Source organism: Salvelinus fontinalis, chromosome 40, assembly GCF_029448725.1.
Source record: "Salvelinus fontinalis isolate EN_2023a chromosome 40, ASM2944872v1, whole genome shotgun sequence".
NCBI classification, from domain to species: domain Eukaryota; kingdom Metazoa; phylum Chordata; class Actinopteri; order Salmoniformes; family Salmonidae; genus Salvelinus; species Salvelinus fontinalis.
This window is the reverse complement of record NC_074704.1, coordinates 29320091-29343228: the sequence shown is the minus strand read 5'-3', so window position 1 is coordinate 29343228 and position 23138 is coordinate 29320091. Positions and strand designations below refer to the sequence as shown.

At 44.7% G+C, this 23138-nt stretch overlaps 1 protein-coding gene across 1 annotated transcript in view; it reads right to left on the bottom strand.

Moving 5' to 3' along the window:
- LOC129839134 (cAMP-specific 3',5'-cyclic phosphodiesterase 4B-like) overlaps nt 1-12653 on the bottom strand; it is a 35889-nt gene extending 23236 nt beyond the window's left edge. Inside the window, exons 1-4 of the mRNA XM_055906410.1 lie at nt 12448-12653; nt 7460-8096; nt 4044-4178; nt 3571-3698 (exon numbers count right to left, since the gene is read on the bottom strand). Of these exons, the coding sequence (XP_055762385.1) occupies nt 3571-3698; nt 4044-4178; nt 7460-7510 (314 nt within the window). The 5' untranslated portion in view covers nt 7511-8096; nt 12448-12653. The remainder of the gene's footprint in view (nt 1-3570; nt 3699-4043; nt 4179-7459; nt 8097-12447) is intronic.
- Nucleotides 12654-23138: the final 10485 nt, after the last annotated feature.

Below are 23138 nucleotides of genomic sequence, written 5' to 3'. Positions count from 1 at the left end.
GGGGGGGGGTGAACCATTCTCCACCTGGAAACTACTGAAGGGGGGGGTGAACCATTCTCCACCTGGAAACTACTGAATAGGGGGGGGGTGAACCATTCTCCACCTGGAAACTACTAAAGAGGGGGGGTGAACCATTCTCCACCTGGAAACTACTGAAGAGGGGGGGTGAACCATTCTCCACCTGGAAACTACTGAAGGGGGGGGGGGGGTGAACCATTCGCCACCTGGAAACTACTGAAGAGGGGGGGGTGAACCATTCTCCACCTGGAAACTACTGAAGAGGGGGGGTGAACCATTCTCCACCTGGAAACTACTGAAGAGGGGGGGTGAACCATTCTCCACCTGGAAACTACTGAAGGGGGGGGGGGGGGTGAACCATTCTCCACCTGGAAACTACTGAAGAGGGGGGGTGAACCATTCTCCACCTAGAAACTACTGAAGAGGGGGGGGGGGGGGGTGAACCATTCGCCACCTGGAAACTACTGAAGAGGGGGGGTGAACCATTCGCCACCTGGAAACTACTGAAGAGGGGGGGGGGGGGTGAACCATTCGCCACCTGGAAACTACTGAAGAGGGGGGGTGAAACATTCGCCACCTGGAAACTACTGAAGGGGTGAACCATTCGCCACCTGGAAACTACTGAAGGGAGGGGGGGTGAACCATTCACCACCTGGAAACTACTTAAGAGGGGGGGTGAACCATTCTCCACCTGGAAACTACTGAAGGGGGTCGGAGAAAGGGTGACCACATTTAAAATATCCAAATGCGAGAGTTCTTCACGTTTTTACCAGTGAATTATCCAAACTGCATGTCAATCATTTGTTTCTCAATCTGTTTCAATGGGAATATGCATTTATATCTTCCTCAACTACTGTCTGGTGAGAACATCAGAGCAGATGGTGTTCACAAACTACAGCCCAGGGCTGCCCAACCCTCTTCCTGGAGATCTACTGTCCTGTAGGTTTTCAGCCCAACCCTCTTCCTGGAGACCTACTGTCCTGTAGGTTTTCAGTCCAACCCTCTTCCTGGAGATCTACTGTCCTGTAGGTTTTCGGTCCAACCCTCTTCCTGGAGATCTACTGTCCTGTAGGTTTTCAGTCCAACCCTCTTCCTGGAGATCTACTGTCCTGTAGGTTTTCAGTCCAACCCTCTTCCTGGAGACCTACTGTCCTGTAGGTTTTCAGCCCAACCCTCTTCCTGGAGATCTACTGTCCTGTAGGTTTTCAGTCCAACCCTCTTCCTGGAGATCTACTGTCCTGTAGGTTTTCAGTCCAACCCTCTTCCTGGAGATCTACTGTCGTGTTAGTTTTCAGTCCAACCATAATTTAACACACCTGATTCTACTAATTAGCTGCTCAACAAGACCTTAACTATCTGAATCAGATATGCTACATGGGGGTTGGGTGGACGATTCAGCTAACCATCCTAAAATCTCATAAGAAATGACTAAAGTGGTGTTTTTGGTGTCACAGTAATGTTGTACTGTGCTATTATACTTGGTTCTGCTATTGTAGAATACTAATGAATCACCACTTCCAAGACAATGACTCAGCTACCGAGGTAAAATGAGTCTTACATTGGATAGGTTCCCCTCTCTCCACTGGGATTCTCTGCCTCTAAACCCTATTACAGGGGCTGAGTCACTGGCTTACTGGTGCTGCTGGGATTCTCTGCCTCTAAACCCTATTACAGGGGCTGAGTCACTGGCTTACTGGTGCTGCTGGGATTCTCTGCCTCTAAACCCTATTACAGGGGCTGAGTGACTGGCTTACTGGTGCTGCTGGGATTCTCTGCCTCTAAACCCTATTACAGGGGCTGAGTGACTGGCTTACTGGTGTTCTTCCATGCCGTCCCTAGGAAGGGTGCGTCACTTGAGTGGGTTGAGTCACTGACGTGATCTTCCTGTTCGAGGTTGGCGCCACCCCTTGGGTTGTGCCGTGGCGGAGATCTTTGTGGGCTATACTCGGCCTTGTCTCAGGATAGTAAGTTGGTGGTTGAAGTTATCCCTCTAGTGGTGTGGGGCTGTGCTTTGGCAAAGTGGGTGGGGTTATATCCTGCCTGTTTGGCCCTGTCCGGGGGTATCGTCGGATGGGGCCACAGTGTCTCCCGACCCCTGCTGTCTCAGCCTCCAGTATTTATGCTGCAGTAGTTTATGTATCGGGGGGCTAGGGTCAGTCTGTTATATCTGGAGTATTTCTCCTCTTTTCCGGTGTCCTGTGTGAATTTAAGTATGCTCTCTCTAATTCTCTCTCTCTTTCTCTCTTTTTCTCTCTTTCTTTCTCTCTTTCTCTCTTTCTTTCTTTCTCTCGCTCGGAGGACCTGAGCCCTAGGACCATGCCTCAGGACTACCTGGCCTGATGACTCCTTGCTGTCCCCAGTCCACCTGGCCGTGCTGCTGGTCCAGTTTCAACTGTTCTGCATGCGGCTATGGAACCCTGACCTGTTCACCGGACGTACTACCTGTCCCAGACCTGCTGTTTTCAACTTTCTAGAGACAGCAGGAGCAGTAGAGATACTCTGAATGATCGGCCATGAAAAGCCAACTGACATTTACTCCTGAGGTGCACCCTCTACAACCACTGTGATTATTATTATTTGAGCCTGCTGGTCATCTATGAACATTTGAACATCTTGGCCATGTTCTGTTATAATCTCCACCCGGCACAGCCAGAAGAGGACTGGCCACCCCTCATAGCCTGGTTCCTCTCTAGGTTTCTTCCTAGGTTTTGGCCTTTCTAGGGAGTTTTTCCTAGCCACTGTGCTTCTACACCTGCAGTGCTGTTTGGGGTTTTAGGCTGGGTTTCTGTACAGCACTTTGTGACATAACATAAAGTTTATTTATAAACTTTATAAAGAAGGGCTTTATAAATAAATTTGATTGATAGTCTGTGGATATTTGGGTTTTCTCTCCTCAATAGCTATTGAACCAAGCACGCCATGACAATGAAGAAGGTATATTCTGAATTTGGGTTGGATGGAGAACAATTCACACCTTTTTAAAATAAAATACGATTTTGGATTTCAATCTTCAATAGCTCTTCCACTAAAACACGCCATGACTATGATAATGATATATTCTGAACCGGGGGAAGGATGGACAAAACCCACAGCTTCTAGAGACAAAGGGACGAAACCCACAGCTTCTAGAGACAAAGGGACAAAACCCGGATACATGTGGTCACATGTGGGGGAGGGGTAAGGAGACAGAGACAGAGAGAGAGTTAGAGAGAGAGAGTGACAGAGAGACAGCGAGAGAGTTAGAGAGAGAGAGGGAGAGAGAGAGCGAGAGACAGCGAGAGAGAGAGAGAGAGAGGAGAGAGAGTTAGAGAGAGAGAGAGAGAGAGAGGATGGTTTACAATGCAACTCAGGTCAACAACACTACATGGAAGTATAGTTGTATATCTGGGTGGTGTGTGTGTGTGTGTGTGTGTGTGTGTGTGTGTGTGTGTGTGTGTGTGTGTGTGTGTGTGTGTGTGTGTGTGTGTGTGTGTGTGTGTGTGTGTGTGTGTGTGTGTGTGTGTGTGTGTGTGTGTGTGTGTGTGTGTGTGTGTGCGTGCGTGCGTGTGTTACCTGTCTGCGTCTGCAGGTGTGATGGCAATGCGTGGTGGGATGCAGAGGGGCAGTGAAGTGGGGCGTGGCATGTTACTCAGGATCTCAGGTGAGCGTGTCCTGTCTCGGGGGCGGAGCCAACACGGAACCTGAATGGACGATAGGATTGATTGATTAACCAGGTAACCAATAGGATAGATTTTATTAAACCAGGTAAGTCTCTTTTGCAATAATAGCCTGACAGGAACCATAATAACAAAACTCTCTCTATGACGCACTCACATTTGACACAGTGGTTGTGATACAACTAATATAAGTTTGTCTGCACAAAAAAAGTTCACACCACTATTGTGCCATGTCTCCAAAACAACTTGTGTAAATATCTTTGTGCAGAAAACTCTCAGGTTTGATCACAAGTAACTGTTGTGTAACTGCTGATGAAATCCGAAGCACATTCCTGCTGTAAAAACATAATATTCTTTCCACTGTTCTACCTGCAAACTGGAGGCCAGCCTCCTGCTCCTCCCCATGCGTAGCTCCGCCCCCAGAGTGGCTCCTGACGTATAGGAGCTGCTGTAGAGCCCCGACTCCGCCTTCTCAGCACAGCCTGACGAATCAGTGTCATTATCCTGGGGAAAGAAAGAGAGAGAGGGCGGGAAAGAGAAAGAGGATGAGATATGATATATTTTTCAGTTTTTCAACCATATTTGGGTGGCACACATCCAGAAGTCAATTTACTGATGGACAGGAAGCATAAAGGGTAATGTCACTGAATGACAGGAAGCATAGAGGGTAATGTCACTGAATGACAGGAAGCATAGAGGGTAATGTCACTGAATGACAGGAAGCATAGAGGGTAATGTTACTGAATGACAGGAAGCATAGAGGGTAATATTACTGAATGACAGGAAGCATAGAGGGTAATATTACTGAATGACAGGAAGCATAGAGGGTAATGTTATGTGAATGACAGGAAGCATAGAGGGTAATGTTACTGAATGACAGGAAGCATAGAGGGTAATGTCACTGAATGACAGGAAGCATAGAGGGTAATGCCACTGAATGACAGGAAGCATAGAGGGTAATGTTATGTGAATGACAGGAAGCATAGAGGGTAATGTCACTGAATGACAGGAAGCATAGAGGGTAATGTCACTGAATGACAGGAAGCATAGAGGGTAATGTTATGTGAATGACAGGAAGCATAGAGGGTAATGTTACTGAATGACAGGAAGCATAGAGGGTAATGTTATGTGAATGACAGGAAGCATAGAGGGTAATGTTACTGAATGACAGGAAGCATAGAGGGTAATGTTACTGAATGACAGGAAGCATAGAGGGTAATGTTACTGAATGACAGGAAGCATAGAGGGTAATGTTACTGAATGACAGGAAGCATAGAGGGTAATGTTACTGAATGACAGGAAGCATAGAGGGTAATATTACTGAATGACAGGAAGCATAGAGGGTAATGTTATTGAATGACAGGAAGCATAAAGGGTAATGTCACTGAATGACAGGAAGCATAGAGGGTAATGTCACTGAATGACAGGAAACATAGAGGGTAATGTTATGTGAATGACAGGAAGCATAGAGGGTAATGTTACTGAATGACAGGAAGCATAGAGGGTAATGTTATGTGAATGACAGGAAGCATAGAGGGTAATGTTACTGAATGACAGGAAGCATAGAGGGTAATGTTACTGAATGACAGGAAGCATAGAGGGTAATGTTACTGAATGACAGGAAGCATAGAGGGTAATGTTACTGAATGACAGGAAGCATAGAGGGTAATGTTACTGAATGACAGGAAGCATAGAGGGTAATGTCACTGAATGACAGGAAGCATAGAGGGTAATGCCACTGAATGACCGGAAGCATAGAGGGTAATGTTATGTGAATGACAGGAAGCATAGAGGGTAATGTCACTGAATGACAGGAAGCATAGAGGGTAATGTCACTGAATGACAGGAAGCATAGAGGGTAATGTTATGTGAATGACAGGAAGCATAGAGGGTAATGTTACTGAATGACAGGAAGCATAGAGGGTAATGTTATGTGAATGACAGGAAGCATAGAGGGTAATGTTACTGAATGACAGGAAGCATAGAGGGTAATGTTACTGAATGACAGGAAGCATAGAGGGTAATGTTACTGAATGACAGGAAGCATAGAGGGTAATGTTACTGAATGACAGGAAGCATAGAGGGTAATGTTACTGAATGACAGGAAGCATAGAGGGTAATATTACTGAATGACAGGAAGCATAGAGGGTAATGTTATTGAATGACAGGAAGCATAAAGGGTAATGTCACTGAATGACAGGAAGCATAGAGGGTAATGTCACTGAATGACAGGAAACATAGAGGGTAATGTTATGTGAATGACAGGAAGCATAGAGGGTAATGTTACTGAATGACAGGAAGCATAGAGGGTAATGTTATGTGAATGACAGGAAGCATAGAGGGTAATGTTACTGAATGACAGGAAGCATAGAGGGTAATGTTACTGAATGACAGGAAGCATAGAGGGTAATGTTACTGAATGACAGGAAGCATAGAGGGTAATGTTACTGAATGACAGGAAGCATAGAGGGTAATGTTACTGAATGACAGGAAGCATAGAGGGTAATATTACTGAATGACAGGAAGCATAGAGGGTAATGTTATTGAATGACAGGAAGCATAAAGGGTAATGTCACTGAATGACAGGAAGCATAGAGGGTAATGTCACTGAATGACAGGAAGCATAGAGGGTAATGTTACTGAATGACAGGAAGCATAAAGGGTAATATTACTGAATGACAGGAAGCAGAATGGAATGTTATGTGAATGACAGGAAGCATAGAGGGTAATGTTACTGAATGACAGGAAGTGTACAATGTAATATTACTGAATGACAGGAACCATAGAGGGTAATATTACTGAATGACAGGAAGCATAGAATGGAATGTTATGTGTATCACAGGAAGCATAGAATGGAATGTTATGTGAATGACAGGAAGCATAGAGGGTAATATTATTATGTGAGCTATGTGAGCTCACTAAAGGAGATTTAGAGAGGCTGCATGCTGGTCTATGGCACCCCATATCTGTGTGTGTGTGTGTGTGTGTGTGTGTGTGTGTGTGTGTGTGTGTGTGTGTGTGTGTGTGTGTGTGTGTGTGTGTGTGTGTGTGTGTGTGTGTGTGTGTTGTGTATAAGCCCTCTACAGAGAGAGTGTGATCTGCACTGCAGCAGCGTAGCAACAGAACACAGGGGGAATGGAAGGCAGGCTGCTAGTTGCTAGGCAACAGTGTTCCATGTTCCATGCCTCGTCTCTAGTTGTCCAAAGCTCCAGATGTAAAGAGATGCTTCACTGTTGTTATTGTAGAGGCTACACAGAACACACACACACACACACACTGTCTACTATCACAGACTGCAGCCTTGAGGTCATTGGATGGAAGGGAATCCATCCATTAAGAAGAGAAACTCCTGAGACTGTAGTCCAGGGACACCCCAGTCAATAGATCTCCACGATGTGTGTTTACCCTACAAACGTCTTTGTGTGTGTCTGTGTGTGTCTGTCTGTGTGTGTGTGTGTGTGTTCCTGTGTGTGTGTGTGTGTGTGTGTGTGTGTGTGTGTGTGTGTGTGTGTGTGTGTGTGTGTGTGTGTGTGTGTGTGTGTGTGTGTGTGTGTGTGTGTGTTCCTGTGTGTGTGTGTGTGTGTGTGTGTGTGTGTGTGTGTGTGTGTGTGTGTGTGTGTGTGTGTGTGTGTTCCTGTGTGTGTGTGTGTGTGTGTGTGTGTGTGTGTGTGTGTGTGTGTGTGTGTGTCTGTGTGTCTGTGTGTGTCTGTGTCTGTGTGTGTGTGTGTGTGTGTGTGTGTGTGTGTGTGTGTGTGTGTGTGTGTGTGTGTGTGTGTGTGTGTTACCTCCTCTTCTCCGGCCAGCGACAGACGCTGCACGCTGTGACTCTTTTTCATAGTGATTGGCTGATTGTTCTTTTTGGCCCCTCCCCCGGTGCGGACGGGACCAGAACCCAAGCAGCACAGCAGCTGGAGAGCCAGGACCAGAGGGGTCTGGGGTTACAGGTCAAGGGTTAGAGGTTAGGGGTCAGACCAGCCAGGATAGGACCGGGCCACAACCACGGGTCACGCCCCCATCGGACTCAGCAGCCAATCACCACGCGCCAACGGTTCAGTCCTCCCCAAGCTCTGATTGGCTGGAATCCTGGTTCCTCTAAAATCCCCAAATGTGTAATCCAGTGAGGTGGTGAGGTTAGTAATCTGCAGTCCGATTGGATGCTTGGAAACAGCGATGAACCCTCGCCATCCTCCGGATTTGTTCTGGGACCAGCAATCCTGTATTTGATTGGTTCGTTGGATTCGGGTTCCGTAGGTTCTGTGGGATGCAAAGTGAGACACCTGCGTGTGATTGGTTCATCTGTGCAACGGAACACCAAAATGTGTAGAATCCCAGCTCTGATTGGTTGAACGGTGCATCCCTGACATGACTGCCACTGTAACCCTGGTTTTGATTGGCCGGTGTATCAGACAACAGGTCAGTGTCCTGGACAAAGAGGAACACAGTAGACAGAGAGCAGAGCATGACATTGGTAAAAACATCAATATTAAATACACCGTCTGAATCCCAAATTACACCTTATCCCCTATATAGTGCACTCCTTTTGACCAGGATGCTAGATAACGCCATTTGACCAGGATGCTAGAGTGCTGCTTTTGACCAGGATGCTAGAGAACTCCTTTTGACCAGGATGCTAGAGCACTCCTTTTGACCAGGATGCTAGAGAACTCCTTTTGACCAGGATGCTAGAGAACTCCTTTTGACCAGGATGCTAGAGAACTCCTTTTGACCAGGATGCTAGAGTACTCCTTTTGACCAGGATGCTAGAGAACTCCTTTTGACCAGGATGCTAGAGCACTCCTTTTGACCAGGATGCTAGAGAACTCCTTTTGACCAGGATGCTAGAGAACTCCTTTTGACCAGGATGCTAGAGAACTCCTTTTGACCAGGATGCTAGAGCACTCCTTTTGACCAGGATGCTAGAGCACTCCTTTTGACCAGGATGCTTTTGACCAGGATGCTAGAGTACTCTTTTGACCAGGGTGCTAGAGAACTCCTTTTGACCAGGATGCTAGAGTACTCCTTTTGACCAGGATGCCAGAGTACTCCTTTTGACCAGGATGCTAGAGTACTCCTTTTGACCAGGATGCTAGAGTACTCCTTTTGACCAGGATGCTAGAGAACTCCTTTTGACCAGGATGCTAGAGCACTCCTTTTGACCAGGATGCTAGAGCACTCCTTTTGACCAGGATGCTTTTGACCAGGATGCTAGAGTACTCTTTTGACCAGGGTGCTAGAGAACTCCTTTTGACCAGGATGCTAGAGTACTCCTTTTGACCAGGATGCCAGAGTACTCCTTTTGACCAGGATGCTAGAGTACTCCTTTTGACCAGGATGCTAGAGTACTCCTTTTGACCAGGATGCTAGAGTACTCCTTTTGACCAGGATGCTAGAGTACTCCTTTTGACCAGGATGCTAGAGTACTCCTTTTGACCAGGATGCTAGAGCACTCCTTTTGACCAGGATGCTAGATAACGCCATTTGACCAGAATGCTAGAGTACTCTTTTTGACCAGGATGCTAGAGAACTCATTTTGACCAGGATGCTAGAGTACTCTTTTTGACCAGGATGCTAGAGTACTCCTTTTAACCAAGATGCTTTTGACCAGGATGCTAGAGTACTCCTTTTGACCAGGATGCTTTTGACCAGGATGCTAGAGTACTCCTTTTGACCAGAATGCTAGAGAACTCTTTTTGACCAGGATGCTAGAGCATTCCTTTTGACCAGGATGCTAGAGTACTCCTTTTAACCAGGATGCTAGAGTACTCCTTTTGACCAGGATGCTAGAGCACTCCTTTTGACCAGGATGCTTTTGACCAGGATGCTAGAGTACTCCTTTTGACCAGGATGCTAGAGAACTCCTTTTGACCAGGATGCTAGAGTACTCCTTTTGACCAGGATGCTTTTGACCAGGATGCTAGAGTACTCCTTTTGACCAGAATGCTAGAGAACTCTTTTTGACCAGGATGCTAGAGCATTCCTTTTGACCAGGATGCTAGAGTACTCCTTTTAACCAGGATGCTAGAGTACTCCTTTTGACCAGGATGCTAGAGCACTCCTTTTGACCAGGATGCTTTTGACCAGGATGCTAGAGTACTCCTTTTGACCAGGATGCTAGAGAACTCCTTTTGACCAGGATGCTAGAGAACTCCTTTTGACCAGGATGCTAGAGAACTCCTTTTGACCAGGATGCTAGAGTACTCCTTTTGACCAGGATGCTAGAGCACTCCTTTTGACCAGGATGCTAGAGTACTCCTTTTGACCAGGATGCTAGAGTACTCCTTTTGACCAGGATGTTTGAGTACTCCTTTTGACCTGGATGCTAGAGAACTCCTTTTGACCAGGACTCATACTAAACTATTGTAACACTACAGATCACAGGAAGTTGGTGGCACCTTAATTGGGAAGGACGGGCTCGCGGTAATGGCTGGAGCGGAATAGGTAGAATGGTATCAAATACATGAATCACATGGTTTCCATGGTTTCCATGTGTTTGTTGCCATTCCATTTGCTCCGTTCCAGCCATTATTATGATCCCTCCTCCCCTCAGCATCCTCCACTGCTATGGATGCCCTACCTTCAGGCTATGCCCAAACCCTACACCCCAACCCGAGCACTCCTCTCTAACACCTCTGGTCTTTTGGCCCTCCCATGCCTACGGGAGGGGAACTCCCACTCGGCCCAGACACAGCTCTTCTCTGTCCTGGCGCCCCAATAGTGGAACAAGCTTCTCTCCCTAATGTCAGGGCAGCGGAGTCCCTGGCCATCTTCCAAAACCGTCTGAAACCTCTTTAAGAGTATGTCAAAAAAGACAACTCAGTCTTCTCATCAGAATAGAAACACACTCCCTCACACACACACACACACACACACACACACACACACACACACACACACACACACACACACACACACACACACACACACACACACACACACACACACACCACGCATCACCATGTAGCTAGCCTCCACAATACAGCATCACCATGCAGCTAGCCTCCACAATACAGCATGCCCATGTAACTAGCTCGCCTTCACAATACAGCATCACCATGTAGCTAGCTAGCCACCACAATACAGCATCACCATGTAGCTAGCTAGCATCCACAATACAGCATCACCACGTAGCTAACCTCCACAATACAGCATCACCATGTAGCTAGCCTCCACAATACAGCATCACCATGTAGCTAGCTAACCTCCACAATACAGCATCACCGTGTAGCTAGCCTCCACAATACAGCATCATCACGTAGCTATCTAGCATCCACAATACAGCATCACCATGTGGCTAGCTAGCCATCACAATACAGCATCACCACGTAGCTAGCTAGCATCCACAATACATTGTCACCATGTAGCTAGCTAGCCTCCACAATACAGCATCACCATGTAACTAGCTCGCCTTCACAATACAGCATCACCATGTAGCTAGCCTCCTCAATACAGCATCACCATGTAGCTACTAGCCTCCACAATACAGAATCACCATGTAGCTAGCCTCCACAATACAGCATCACCATGTAGCTAGCCTCCACAATACAGCATCACCATGTAGCTAGCCTCCACAATACAGCATCACCATGTAACTAGCTTGCCTTCACAATACAGCATAACCATGTAGCTAACTCGCCTCCACAATACAGCATCACTATATAGCTAGCTAGCCTCCACAATACAGCATCACCACGTAACTAGCCTCCACAATACAGCATCGCCATGTAGCTAGCCTCCACAATACAGCATCACCATGTAGCTATCCTCCACAATACAGCATCACCATGTAGCTAACTCGCCTCCACAATACAGCATCACCACATAGCTAGCTAGCCTCCACAATACAGCATCACCATGTGGCTATCCTCCACAATACAGTATCACCATGTAGCTATCTAGCATCCACAATACAGCATCACCATGTAGCTATCTAGCCTCCACGATACAGCATCACCACGTAGCTATCTAGCCTCCACAATACAGCATCACCATGTAGCTAGCTAGCCTCCACGATACAGCATCACCACGTAGCTATCTAGCCTCCACAATACAGCATCACCACGTAGCTATCTAGCCTCCACAATACAGCATCACCAGGTAGCTAGCTAGTCTCCACAATACAGCATCACCACGTAGCTAGCTAGCCTCCACAATACAGCATCACCACGTAGCTAGCTAGTCTCCACAATACAGCATCACCACGTAGCTAGCTAGCCTCCACAATACAGCATCACCATGTAGCTAGCTAGCCTCCACAATACAGCATCACCACGTAGCTAGCTAGCCTCCACGATACAGCATCACCATGTAGCTAGCTAGCCTCCACGATACAGCATCACCAGGTAGCTAGCTAGCCTCCACAATACAGCATCACCATGTAGCTAGCTAGCCTCCACGATACAGCATCACCATGTAGCTAGCTAGCCTCCACAATACAGCATCACCAGGTAGCTAGCTAGCCTCCACAATACAGCATCACCACGTAGCTAGCTAGCCTCCACGATACAGCATCACCACGTAGCTAACTAACCTAACTAACCTGCTATTATGGTCTCTCCTACACACAACATAGACACAACACACACCCACACCATAGACAGACAACACACACACACACACACGCACACACACGACTGGCACGTTGATTATACGTGGTCTACCCTTTTAACGTCACATGTCATTCTACACACGCATTGCTAACGACATCTGTCAGACACACACACACACACACACACACACACACACACACACTGCAGGGGGAGAAAACACCACTCACCTTGATCGGTTCAAGATCAATGGAGAGATGCGCTCAGCCTCCACTCTCTGTCTCGGTTTCCCTCTTCTCTCTGACGCTTTCTCTCCCTTCCTCTCTCTCTGTCTTCCTCTCTCTCTCCCTTCCTCTCTGTCCTCCTCTCTCTCCCTCTCTCTCTCTCTCTCTCTCTCTCTCGCTCTCTCTCTCTCTCTCCCTTCCTCTCTCCCTTCCCCCCTCTCTCTCTCTCTCTCTCTCTCTCTCTCTCTCTCTCTCTCTCTCTCTCTCTCTCTCTCTCTCTCTCTCTCTCTTGCTCTATATCTCTGTCTTCCTCTCTCTCTCTCTCTCTCTCTCTCTCTCTCTCTCTCTCTCTCTCTCTCTCTCTCTCTTCCTCTCTCTCTCTCTCTCTCTCTCTCTCTCTCTCTCTCTCTCTCTCTCCCTTCCTCTCTCTCTCTCTCTCTCTCTCTCTCTCTCTCTCTCTCTCTCTCTCTCTCTCTCTCTCTCTCTCTCTCTCTCTCTCTCTCTCTCTGCAGTCACAGTGTGTCACAGTGAAGAAAGAGAAATGCCTGGCAGACTCATGAATAATAGCCGCAGCTCCACCAGCTACCCCCTCGTTCTTTCTACAGTGGTCTTCCCCAATACCCCCTCACCCTTTCCCCCCTCCCTCTTTCTACAGTGGTCTCCCCCAATACTCCCTCCCCCTCCCCCCTCTTTCTACAGTAGTCTCCCCCAATACCCCCTCACCCTTTCCCCCTTTCCCTCTTTCTACAGTGGTCTCCCCCAATACCCCCTCACCCCCCCCCCCTCTTTCTACAGTATTCTCCCCCAATAACCCCTCACCCTTTCCCCCCTTCCCTCTTTCTACAGTATTCTCCCCCAATACCCCTCTCACCCTTTCTCCCCTCCCTCTTTCTACAGTGGTCTCCCCCAATACCCCCTCACCCCCCCCCTCTTTCTACAGTATTCTCCCCCAATACCCCCTCACCCTTTCCCCCTCCCTCTTTCTACAGTAGTCTCCCCCAATACCCCCTCACCCTTTCCCCCTTTCCCTCTTTCTACAGTGGTCTCCCCCAATACCCCCTCACCCCCCCTCCCTCTTTCTACAGTATTCTCCCCCAATAACCCCTCACCCTTTCCCCCTCCCTCTTTCGACAGTATTCTCCCCCAATACCCCCTCACCCCCCCCCCCCCCCCCTCTTTCTACAGTGGTCTCCCCCAATACCCCCTCACCCTTTCCCCCCCCGCCCTCTTTCTACAGTATTCTCCCCACTCAGTATTCTCTCTCACTCTCACTCATACATTCTCTCACACTCACCCTCTCTCTCTCACTCTCACTCATACATTCTCTCACACTCACTCTCTCTCTCACTCTCACTCATACATTCTCTCACATTCACTCTCCCTCACTCTCACTCATACATTCTCTCACACTCACTCTCTCACTCTCACATACATTCTCTCACACTCACTCTCTCTCTCTCACTCTCACTCATACATTCTCTCACACTCACTCTCTCTCTCTCTCACTCTCACTCATACATTCTCTCACACTCACTCTCTCTCTCACTCTCACTCATACATTCTCTCACATTCACTCTCCCTCACTCTCACTCATACATTCTCTCACCCTCACTCACTCTCTCTCACTCACTCATACATTCTCTCACATTCACTCTCTCTCTCTCACTCACTCACTCATACATTCTCTCACATTCACTCTCCCTCACTCTCACTCATACATTCTCTCACATTCACTCTCCCTCACTCTCACTCATACATTCTCTCACACTCACTCTCTCTCTCTCACTTACTCTCACTCATACATTCTCTCTCATTTACTCTCACTCTCTCTCACTCTCACGCATACATTCTCTCACATTCACTCTCTCTCACTCATACATTCTCTCACACTCACTCTCTCTCTCACTCACTCATACATTCTCTCACATGCACTCTCCCTCACTCTCACTCATACATTCTCTCACATTCACTCTCTCTCTCACTCTCACTCATACATTCTCTCACATTCACTCTCTCTCTCACTCTCACTCATACATTCTCTCACATTCACTCTCTCTCACTCACTCATACATTCTCTCACATTCACTCTCCCTCACTCTCACTCATACATTCTCTCACTCACTCACACTCTCACTCATACATTCTCTCACATTCACTCTCTCACTCTCTCTCACTCACTCATACATTCTCTCATATTCCTCTCTCTCTCACTCTCACTCATACAATCTCTCACACTCACTCTCTCTCGCACTCTCACTCATACATTCTCTCTCATTCTCTCTCACTCTCACTCATTCACTCACTCTCACTCACTCTCACTCACAATCATACATTCTCTCTCATTCACTCACACTCTCTCTCATACATTCTCTCTCACTCACTCACTCTCACTCACAATCATACATTCTCTCTCACTCACTCTCACTCACAATCATACATTCTCTCTCTCACTCACTCACACTCTCACTCATACATTCTCTTACATTCACTCTCTCTCTCACTCACTCATACATTCTCTCACATTCACTCTCTGTCTCACTCACTCATACATTCTCTCACATTCACTCACACTCTCACTCATACATTCCTCACTCACACTCACTCACTCACTCACTCTTACTCACTCACATTCTCACTCATACATTCTTCACTCACTCACCCTCTCTCACTCATCACATTCACTCATACATTCTCTCTCACTCATACTCACTCACACACTCTCACTCTTTCTCACACAGCTTAGTCTCTTTCTCTCTCTTACAGACAGAGTGGACATATATACTAAACTGAATGAAGAAAAAAAAAGCTAAATGCTAAACTAATTTCATTGACTGAGTTACAGTTCATATAAGGAAATCATTCAATTTATATAAATTCAACATGTGTTAGGCTCTAATCTATGGATTTCACATGACTGGGGATACAGATATGCATCTGTTGATACACAGATAATGTAGAGGCGTGGATCAGAAAACCAGTCATTATCTGGTGTGACCACCATCGGCCTCCTGCAGTGTAACACACCTCCTTCACATATAGTTGATCAGACTGTTGGTTGTTTCCTGTGGAATGTTTTCCCACTCCTCTTCAATGGCTGTGTGAAGTTGTACACGTCGATCCATAGCATCCCAAACATGCTCAATGGGTGACATGTCTGGTGAGTATGCAGGCCACGGAAGAATGGAAGGACATTTTCAGCTTTCAGGAATTGTGTACAGATCCTTGTGACATGGGGCCGTGCATTGTCATGGTGAAACATGAGGTGATGGCGGAGGATGAATGGCACGACAATGGGCCTCAGGATTTCGTCACGGTATCTTTGTGCAGTCAAATTGCCATCGATAAAATGCAATTGTGTTCGTTGTCTGTAGCTTATGCCTGCCCATACTATAACCCCACCACCACCATGGGACACTCTGTTCACAATGTTGACATCAGCAAACCACTCACCCTCACAATGCCATACTGTCTGCCATCTGCCCGGTACAGTTGAAACCGGGATTCATCCGTGAAGAGCACTCTTCTCCAGCGTGTCAGTTGCCATCGAAGGTCAGCATTTTGCCCACTGAAGTCGGTTACGACGCCGAACTGCAGTCAGGTCAAGACCCTGGTGAGGATGACGAGCACGCAGAGGAGCTTACCTCAGGCGGTTTCTGACAGTTTGTGCAGAAATTCTTCAGTGCAAAACCACAATTTCATCAGCTGTCCAGGTGGCTGGTCTTAGACGATCCCGCAGGTGAAGAACCCGGATGTGGTCCTGGGCTGGCGTGGTTACACAGTTGTGAGGCCGGTTGGACGTATTGCCAAATTCTCTAAAACGACATACGAGGCGGCTCATGGTAGAGAAATTAACATTCAATTTTCTGGCAACAGCCCTGGTGGACATTCCTGCAGTCAGCATGCCAATTGCACACTCCCTCAAAACTTGTGTCATCTGTGGCATTGTGTTGTGTGACAAAACTGCACATTTTAGAGGGGCCTTTTATTGTCCCCAGCACAAGGTGCACCTGTGTAATGATCATGCTGTTTAATCAGCTTCTTGATATGCCACACCTGTCAGGTGGATAGATTATCTTGGCAAAGGAGAAATTCTCACTAACAGGGATGTAAACAAATTTGTGCACAAAATTTGAGAGAAGTAAGCCTTTTTTGTGCGTTCAAAACATTTCTGGGATCTTTTATTTCAGCTCATGAAACATGGGACCAACACTTTACATGTTGCATAATATTTTGATTCAGTATATTGTGGCGTACAGCAGGTCAGCCACCAGGGGGAGACTCGTTGAGGCCTGGTGACAGACGGAGTATACATCACGAGGCGATGGCTCCATCTGCTGGACATGCCAAGTCTTGACGGGCTCTCCGGCCAGGACTAATTGGGGCTAATTGCGAGCTGGTGAGCAATCAAGGGCTGATTGCTCACCAGCTGTGCAGGGCCCATAAAGCTGCCAGAAGGGCAGCACACAGGGAAGAGTGGGGACAGAAAGGACTCCCGTATAGTTGGGGATGGTGGCAGAGGTATGAGGAGGGAGTTCAGTATTTGTGCCCGTCATGATACAGCAAGACCCGGAGCCCAGAAGACGATATCCCGGAGAGGCTCTCATGGGGGAGACCTATCCTTTTCAGTTCATTATTTAATAAACACCTTTGAAACTGAGCTAATTCTACTCTGTCCGTGTCTGATCTGTGTAAACGTCTTGACCAAACCCCCTGGTCTGCCACAATATATACACACAAACCTGGTCTGGAACCCTCCATTCAGATGTGACTGCTCAGAAGAATGAATGAATGAACAGCTCCACTCAGCCCTCTTTGAGGATGAATGAATGAACAGCTCCACAGCCATCTTTGAGGATGAATGAATGAACCGCTCCACTCAGCCCTCTTTGAGGATGAATGAATGAACAGCTCCACTCAGCCCTCTTTGAGGATGAATGAATGAACCGCTCCACAGCCATCTTTGAGGATGAATGAATGAACCGCTCCACTCAGCCCTCTTTGAGGATGAATGAATGAACAGCTCCACTCAGCCCTCTTTGAGGATGAATGAATGAACAGCTCCACTCAGCCCTCTTTGAGGATGAATGAATGAACAGCTCCACTCAGCCCTCTTTGAGGATGAATGAATGAACAGCTCCACAGCCATCTTTGAGGATGAATGAATGAACCGCTCCACTCAGCCCTCTTTGAGGATGAATGAATGAACAGCTCCACTCAGCCCTCTTTGTGGATGAATGAATGAACAGCTCCACAGCCATCTTTGAGGATGAATGAATGAACCGCTCCACTCAGCCCTCTTTGAGGATGAATGAATGAACCGCTCCACTCAGCCCTCTTTGAGGATGAATGAATGAACAGCTCCACTCAGCCCTCTTTGAGGATGAATGAATGAACAGCTCCACTCAGCCCTCTTTGAGGATGAATGAATGAACAGCTCCACAGCCATCTTTGAGGATGAATGAATGAACAGCTCCACTCAGCCCTCTTTGAGGATGAATGAATGAACAGCTCCACTCAGCCCTCTTTTCTGACGTGGTGCTTTGTGCTTCCTGTATGGATGAGGCATGTCAAAGTCTGATCCGTGACATTGATCTGGGGTGTACTAGGAACTGGGGTGTACTAGGAACTGGAGTGTACTCACTAGGAACTAAACAGAGCCAAACAGAACCAAACGGAGAGGGACCTACCTGAATTTGTCCAAAATAAACTCTTGTTTCTGTTGTAAAATGTTTTCCAGTAGGAGTAAACGTTAAATGTTTTGGACTAATAATTACACCCCTGATCTCACAGTATTCCCACAGGAAGGTAACATGTGTGACAGGGTTGGTTTTGTTTCCAATTGACACTGCAGAAATATGTATTCCATGTTTATGCATTCCTATTGGTTGATTGAATTTACATATCAATTAGGTGTTATGCCTTTAGTCGTTCTTGCAGATTGGGGGAGATCGCAAACGGATTCCCAGTCTGATATTTGCATGCAAGTGGTAGGTCACATTCTGAAATACTGTATTCTATTGTCATATTTACAGTCACTCAACGTCAACAAAACAAAGGAGATGATCGTGGACTTCAGGAAACAGCAGAGGGTGCACCCTCCTATCTACATCGACGGGACTGCAGTGGAGAAGGTGGAAAGCTTCAAGTTCCTTGGTGTACACATGGCTGGCAAACTGAATTGAACCACCCACACAGACAGTTTGATGAAGAAGGCGCAACAGAGCCTCTTCAACCTCAGGAGGCTAAAGAAATTTGGCTTGTCACCTAAAACCCTCACAAACTTTTACAGACGCACAATTGAAAGCATCCTGTCGGGCTGTATCAACTGCACCGCTCGCACCTGCAAGGCTCTCCAGAGGGTGGTGCGGTCTGCCCAACGCATTACCGGGGCCAAACTACCCACCCTCCAGGACACCTACAGCACCCGATGTCACAGGAAGGCCAAAAAGATCATCAAGGACAACAACCACCCGAGCCACTGCCTGTTCATCCCGCTACCATCCAGAAGGCGAGGTCAGAACAGGTGCATCAAAGCTGTGACCGAGAGACTGAAAAACAGCTTCTATTTCAAGGACATCCTGTTAAATAGCCATCACTAGCACATTAGACAATCCCTCCAGGATTCCGCGATTCTGTGATTGGTTGATTTTGCATTGAATTATGCAATCAGAGCTCGCAATGTTGACCAATCCCTGTACTTTTAGCGCATTAAAGGGTCCAATCGAAAGCGGGTTTGTAATTTTGACCAATTACTGCACTGTTACCGTGGAAAATGGCCCAATCCAACCACAATCCAACAAAGTTTTTTCCCCCTGGCCTGTCAGCGTATTCACGTGTGAAGATGATGGGTGATTGTTGATGACAGGCATCACTACTGGTGATGAGACCAGTCTTCTGGACGTCTGTTACTACTGGTGATGAGAACAGACTTCTGGTCATCACTGGATAATATTCCTACAGTATATTATCCCTCACTATCTACAGAATAGTTCAACTCCGTTCCTCTCCAATCCCCCCCATTCTACAGTACCTGCTGGATGCTTATCAGTCAGTCACTTCCTCTGAGGAAATTATTTCCACTGATTTCCTGTAGAAAGTTACCCTCTCCATTTTTCTCTTATCATTGGTCAGTTCATGATTCATGTTTCCATTGTCAGGTTGTCATACTATCTGGTGTCTTTTACCATTGAAAGTGTTTTATTGGTCAGTTCAACATGTTTTATTGGTCAGTTCATGTTTTATTGGTCAGTTCAACATGTTTTATTGGTCAGTTCAACATGTTTTATTGGTCAGTTCAACATGTTTTATTGGTCAGTACTTGTTTTATTGGTCAGTTCAACATGTTTTATTGGTCAGTTCAACATGTTTTATTGGTCAGTTCAACATGTTTTATTGGTCAGTTCATGTTTTATTGGTCAGTTCAACATGTTTTATTGGTCAGTTCAACATGTTTTATTGGTCAGTTCAACATGTTTTATTGGTCAGTTCAACATGTTTTATTGGTCAGTTCAACATGTTTTATTGGTCAGTTCAACATGTTTTATTGGTCAGTTCAACATGTTTTATTGGTCAGTTCAACATATTTTATTGGTCAGTTCAACATGTTTTATTGGTCAGTTCAACATGTTTTATTGGTCAGTTCAACATGTTTTATTGGTCAGTTCATCATGTTTTATTGGTCAGTTCAACATGTTTTATTGGTCAGTTCAACATGTTTTATTGGTCAGTTCATGTTTTATTGGTCAGTTCAACATGTTTTATTGGTCAGTTCAACATGTTTTATTGGTCAGTTCAACATGTTTTATTGGTCAGTTCATGTTTTATTGGTCAGTTCAACATGTTTTATTGGTCAGTTCAACATGTTTTATTGGTCAGTTCAACATGTTTTATTGGTCAGTTCATGTTTTATTGGTCAGTTCAACATGTTTTATTGGTCAGTTCATGTTTTATTGGTCAGTTCATGTTTTATTGGTCAGTTCATGTTTTATTGGTCAGTTCAACATGTTTTATTGGTCAGTTCAACATGTTTTATTGGTCAGTTCAACATGTTTTATTGGTCAGTTCAACATGTTTTATTGGTCAGTACATGTTTTATTGGTCAGTTCAACATGTTTTATTGGTCAGTACATGTTTTATTGGTCAGTTCAACATGTTTTATTGGTCAGTTCAACATGTTTTATTGGTCAGTTCAACATGTTTTATTGGTCAGTTCAACATGTTTTATTGGTCAGTTCAACATGTTTTATTGGTCAGTTCAACATGTTTTATTGACCAGTTCAACATGTTTTATTGGTCAGTTCAACATGTTTTATTGGTCAGTTCAACATGTTTTATTGGTCAGTTCAACATGTTTTATTGGTCAGTTCAACATGTTTTATTGACCAGTACAACATGTTTTATTGGTCAGTTCATGTTTTATTGGTCAGTTCAACATGTTTTATTGGTCAGTTCAACATGTTTTATTGGTCAGTTCAACATGTTTTATTGGTCAGTTCAACATGTTTTATTGGTCAGTTCAACATGTTTTATTGGTCAGTTCAACATGTTTTATTGGTCAGTTCAACATGTTTTATTGACCAGTACAACATGTTTTATTGGTCAGTTCAACATGTTTTATTGGTCAGTTCATGTTTTATTGGTCAGTTCAACATGTTTTATTGGTCAGTTCATGTTTTATTGGTCAGTTCAACATGTTTTATTGACCAGTTCAACATGTTTTATTGGTCAGTTCATGTTTTATTGGTCAGTTCAACATGTTTTATTGGTCAGTTCAACATGTTTTATTGGTCAGTTCAACATGTTTTATTGGTCAGTTCAACATGTTTTATTGGTCAGTTCAACATGTTTTATTGGTCAGTTCATGTTTTATTGGTCAGTTCAACATGTTTTATTGGTCAGTTCAACATGTTTTATTGGTCAGTTCAACATGTTTTATTGGTCAGTTCAACATGTTTTATTGGTCAGTTCAACATGTTTTATTGGTCAGTACATGTTTTATTGGTCAGTTCAACATGTTTTATTGGTCAGTTCAACATGTTTTATTGGTCAGTTCAACATGTTTTATTGGTCAGTTCAACATGTTTTATTGGTCAGTTCAACATGTTTTATTGGTCAGTTCAACATGTTTTATTGGTCAGTTCAACATGTTTTATTGGTCAGTTCAACATGTTTTATTGGTCAGTTCAACATGTTTTATTGGTCAGTTCAACATGTTTTATTGGTCAGTTCAACATGTTTTATTGGTCAGTTCAACATGTTTTATTGGTCAGTTCAACATGTTTTATTGGTCAGTTCAACATGTTTTATTGGTCAGTTCAACATGTTTTATTGGTCAGTTCAACATGTTTTATTGGTCAGTTCAACATGTTTTATTGGTCAGTTCAACATGTTTTATTGGTCAGTTCAACATGTTTTATTGGTCAGTTCATGTTTTATTGGTCAGTTCAACATGTTTTATTGGTCAGTACATGTTTTATTGGTCAGTTCAACATGTTTTATTGGTCAGTTCAACATGTTTTATTGGTCAGTTCATGTTTTATTGGTCAGTTCAACATGTTTTATTGGTCAGTTCAACATGTTTTATTGGTCAGTTCATGTTTTATTGGTCAGTTCAACATGTTTTATTGGTCAGTTCAACATGTTTTATTGGTCAGTACAACATGTTTTATTGGTCAGTTCAACATGTTTTATTGGTCAGTTCAACATGTTTTATTGGTCAGTTCAACATGTTTTATTGGTCAGTTCAACATGTTTTATTGGTCAGTTCAACATGTTTTATTGGTCAGTTCAACATGTTTTATTAGTCAGTTCAACATGTTTTATTGGTCAGTTCATGTTTTATTGGTCAGTTCAACATGTTTTATTGGTCAGTTCAACATGTTTTATTGGTCAGTTCAACATGTTTTATTGGTCAGTTCATGTTTTATTAGTCAGTTCAACATGTTTTATTGGTCAGTTCAACATGTTTTATTGGTCAGTTCATGTTTTATTGGTCAGTTCAACATGTGTTATTGGTCAGTTCAACATGTTTTATTGGTCAGTTCAACATGTTTTATTGGTCAGTTCAACATGTTTTATTGGTCAGTTCAACATGTTTTATTGGTCAGTTCAACATGTTTTATTGGTCAGTTCAACATGTTTTATTGGTCAGTTCAACATGTTTTATTGGTCAGTTCAACATGTTTTATTGGTCAGTACATGTTTTATTGGTCAGTTCAACATGTTTTATTGGTCAGTACATGTTTTATTGGTCAGTTCAACATGTTTTATTGGTCAGTTCAACATGTTTTATTGGTCAGTTCAACATGTTTTATTGGTCAGTTCAACATGTTTTATTGGTCAGTTCAACATGTTTTATTGGTCAGTTCAACATGTTTTATTGGTCAGTTCAACATGTTTTATTGGTCAGTTCAACATGTTTTATTGGTCAGTTCAACATGTTTTATTGGTCAGTTCAACATGTTTTATTGGTCAGTTCAACATGTTTTATTGGTCAGTTCATGTTTTATTGGTCAGTTCAACATGTTTTATTGGTCAGTTCAACATGTTTTATTGGTCAGTTCAACATGTTTTATTGGTCAGTTCAACATGTTTTATTGGTCAGTTCATGTTTTATTGGTCAGTTCAACATGTTTTATTGGTCAGTTCATGTTTTATTGGTCAGTTCAACATGTTTTATTGGTCAGTTCATGTTTTAT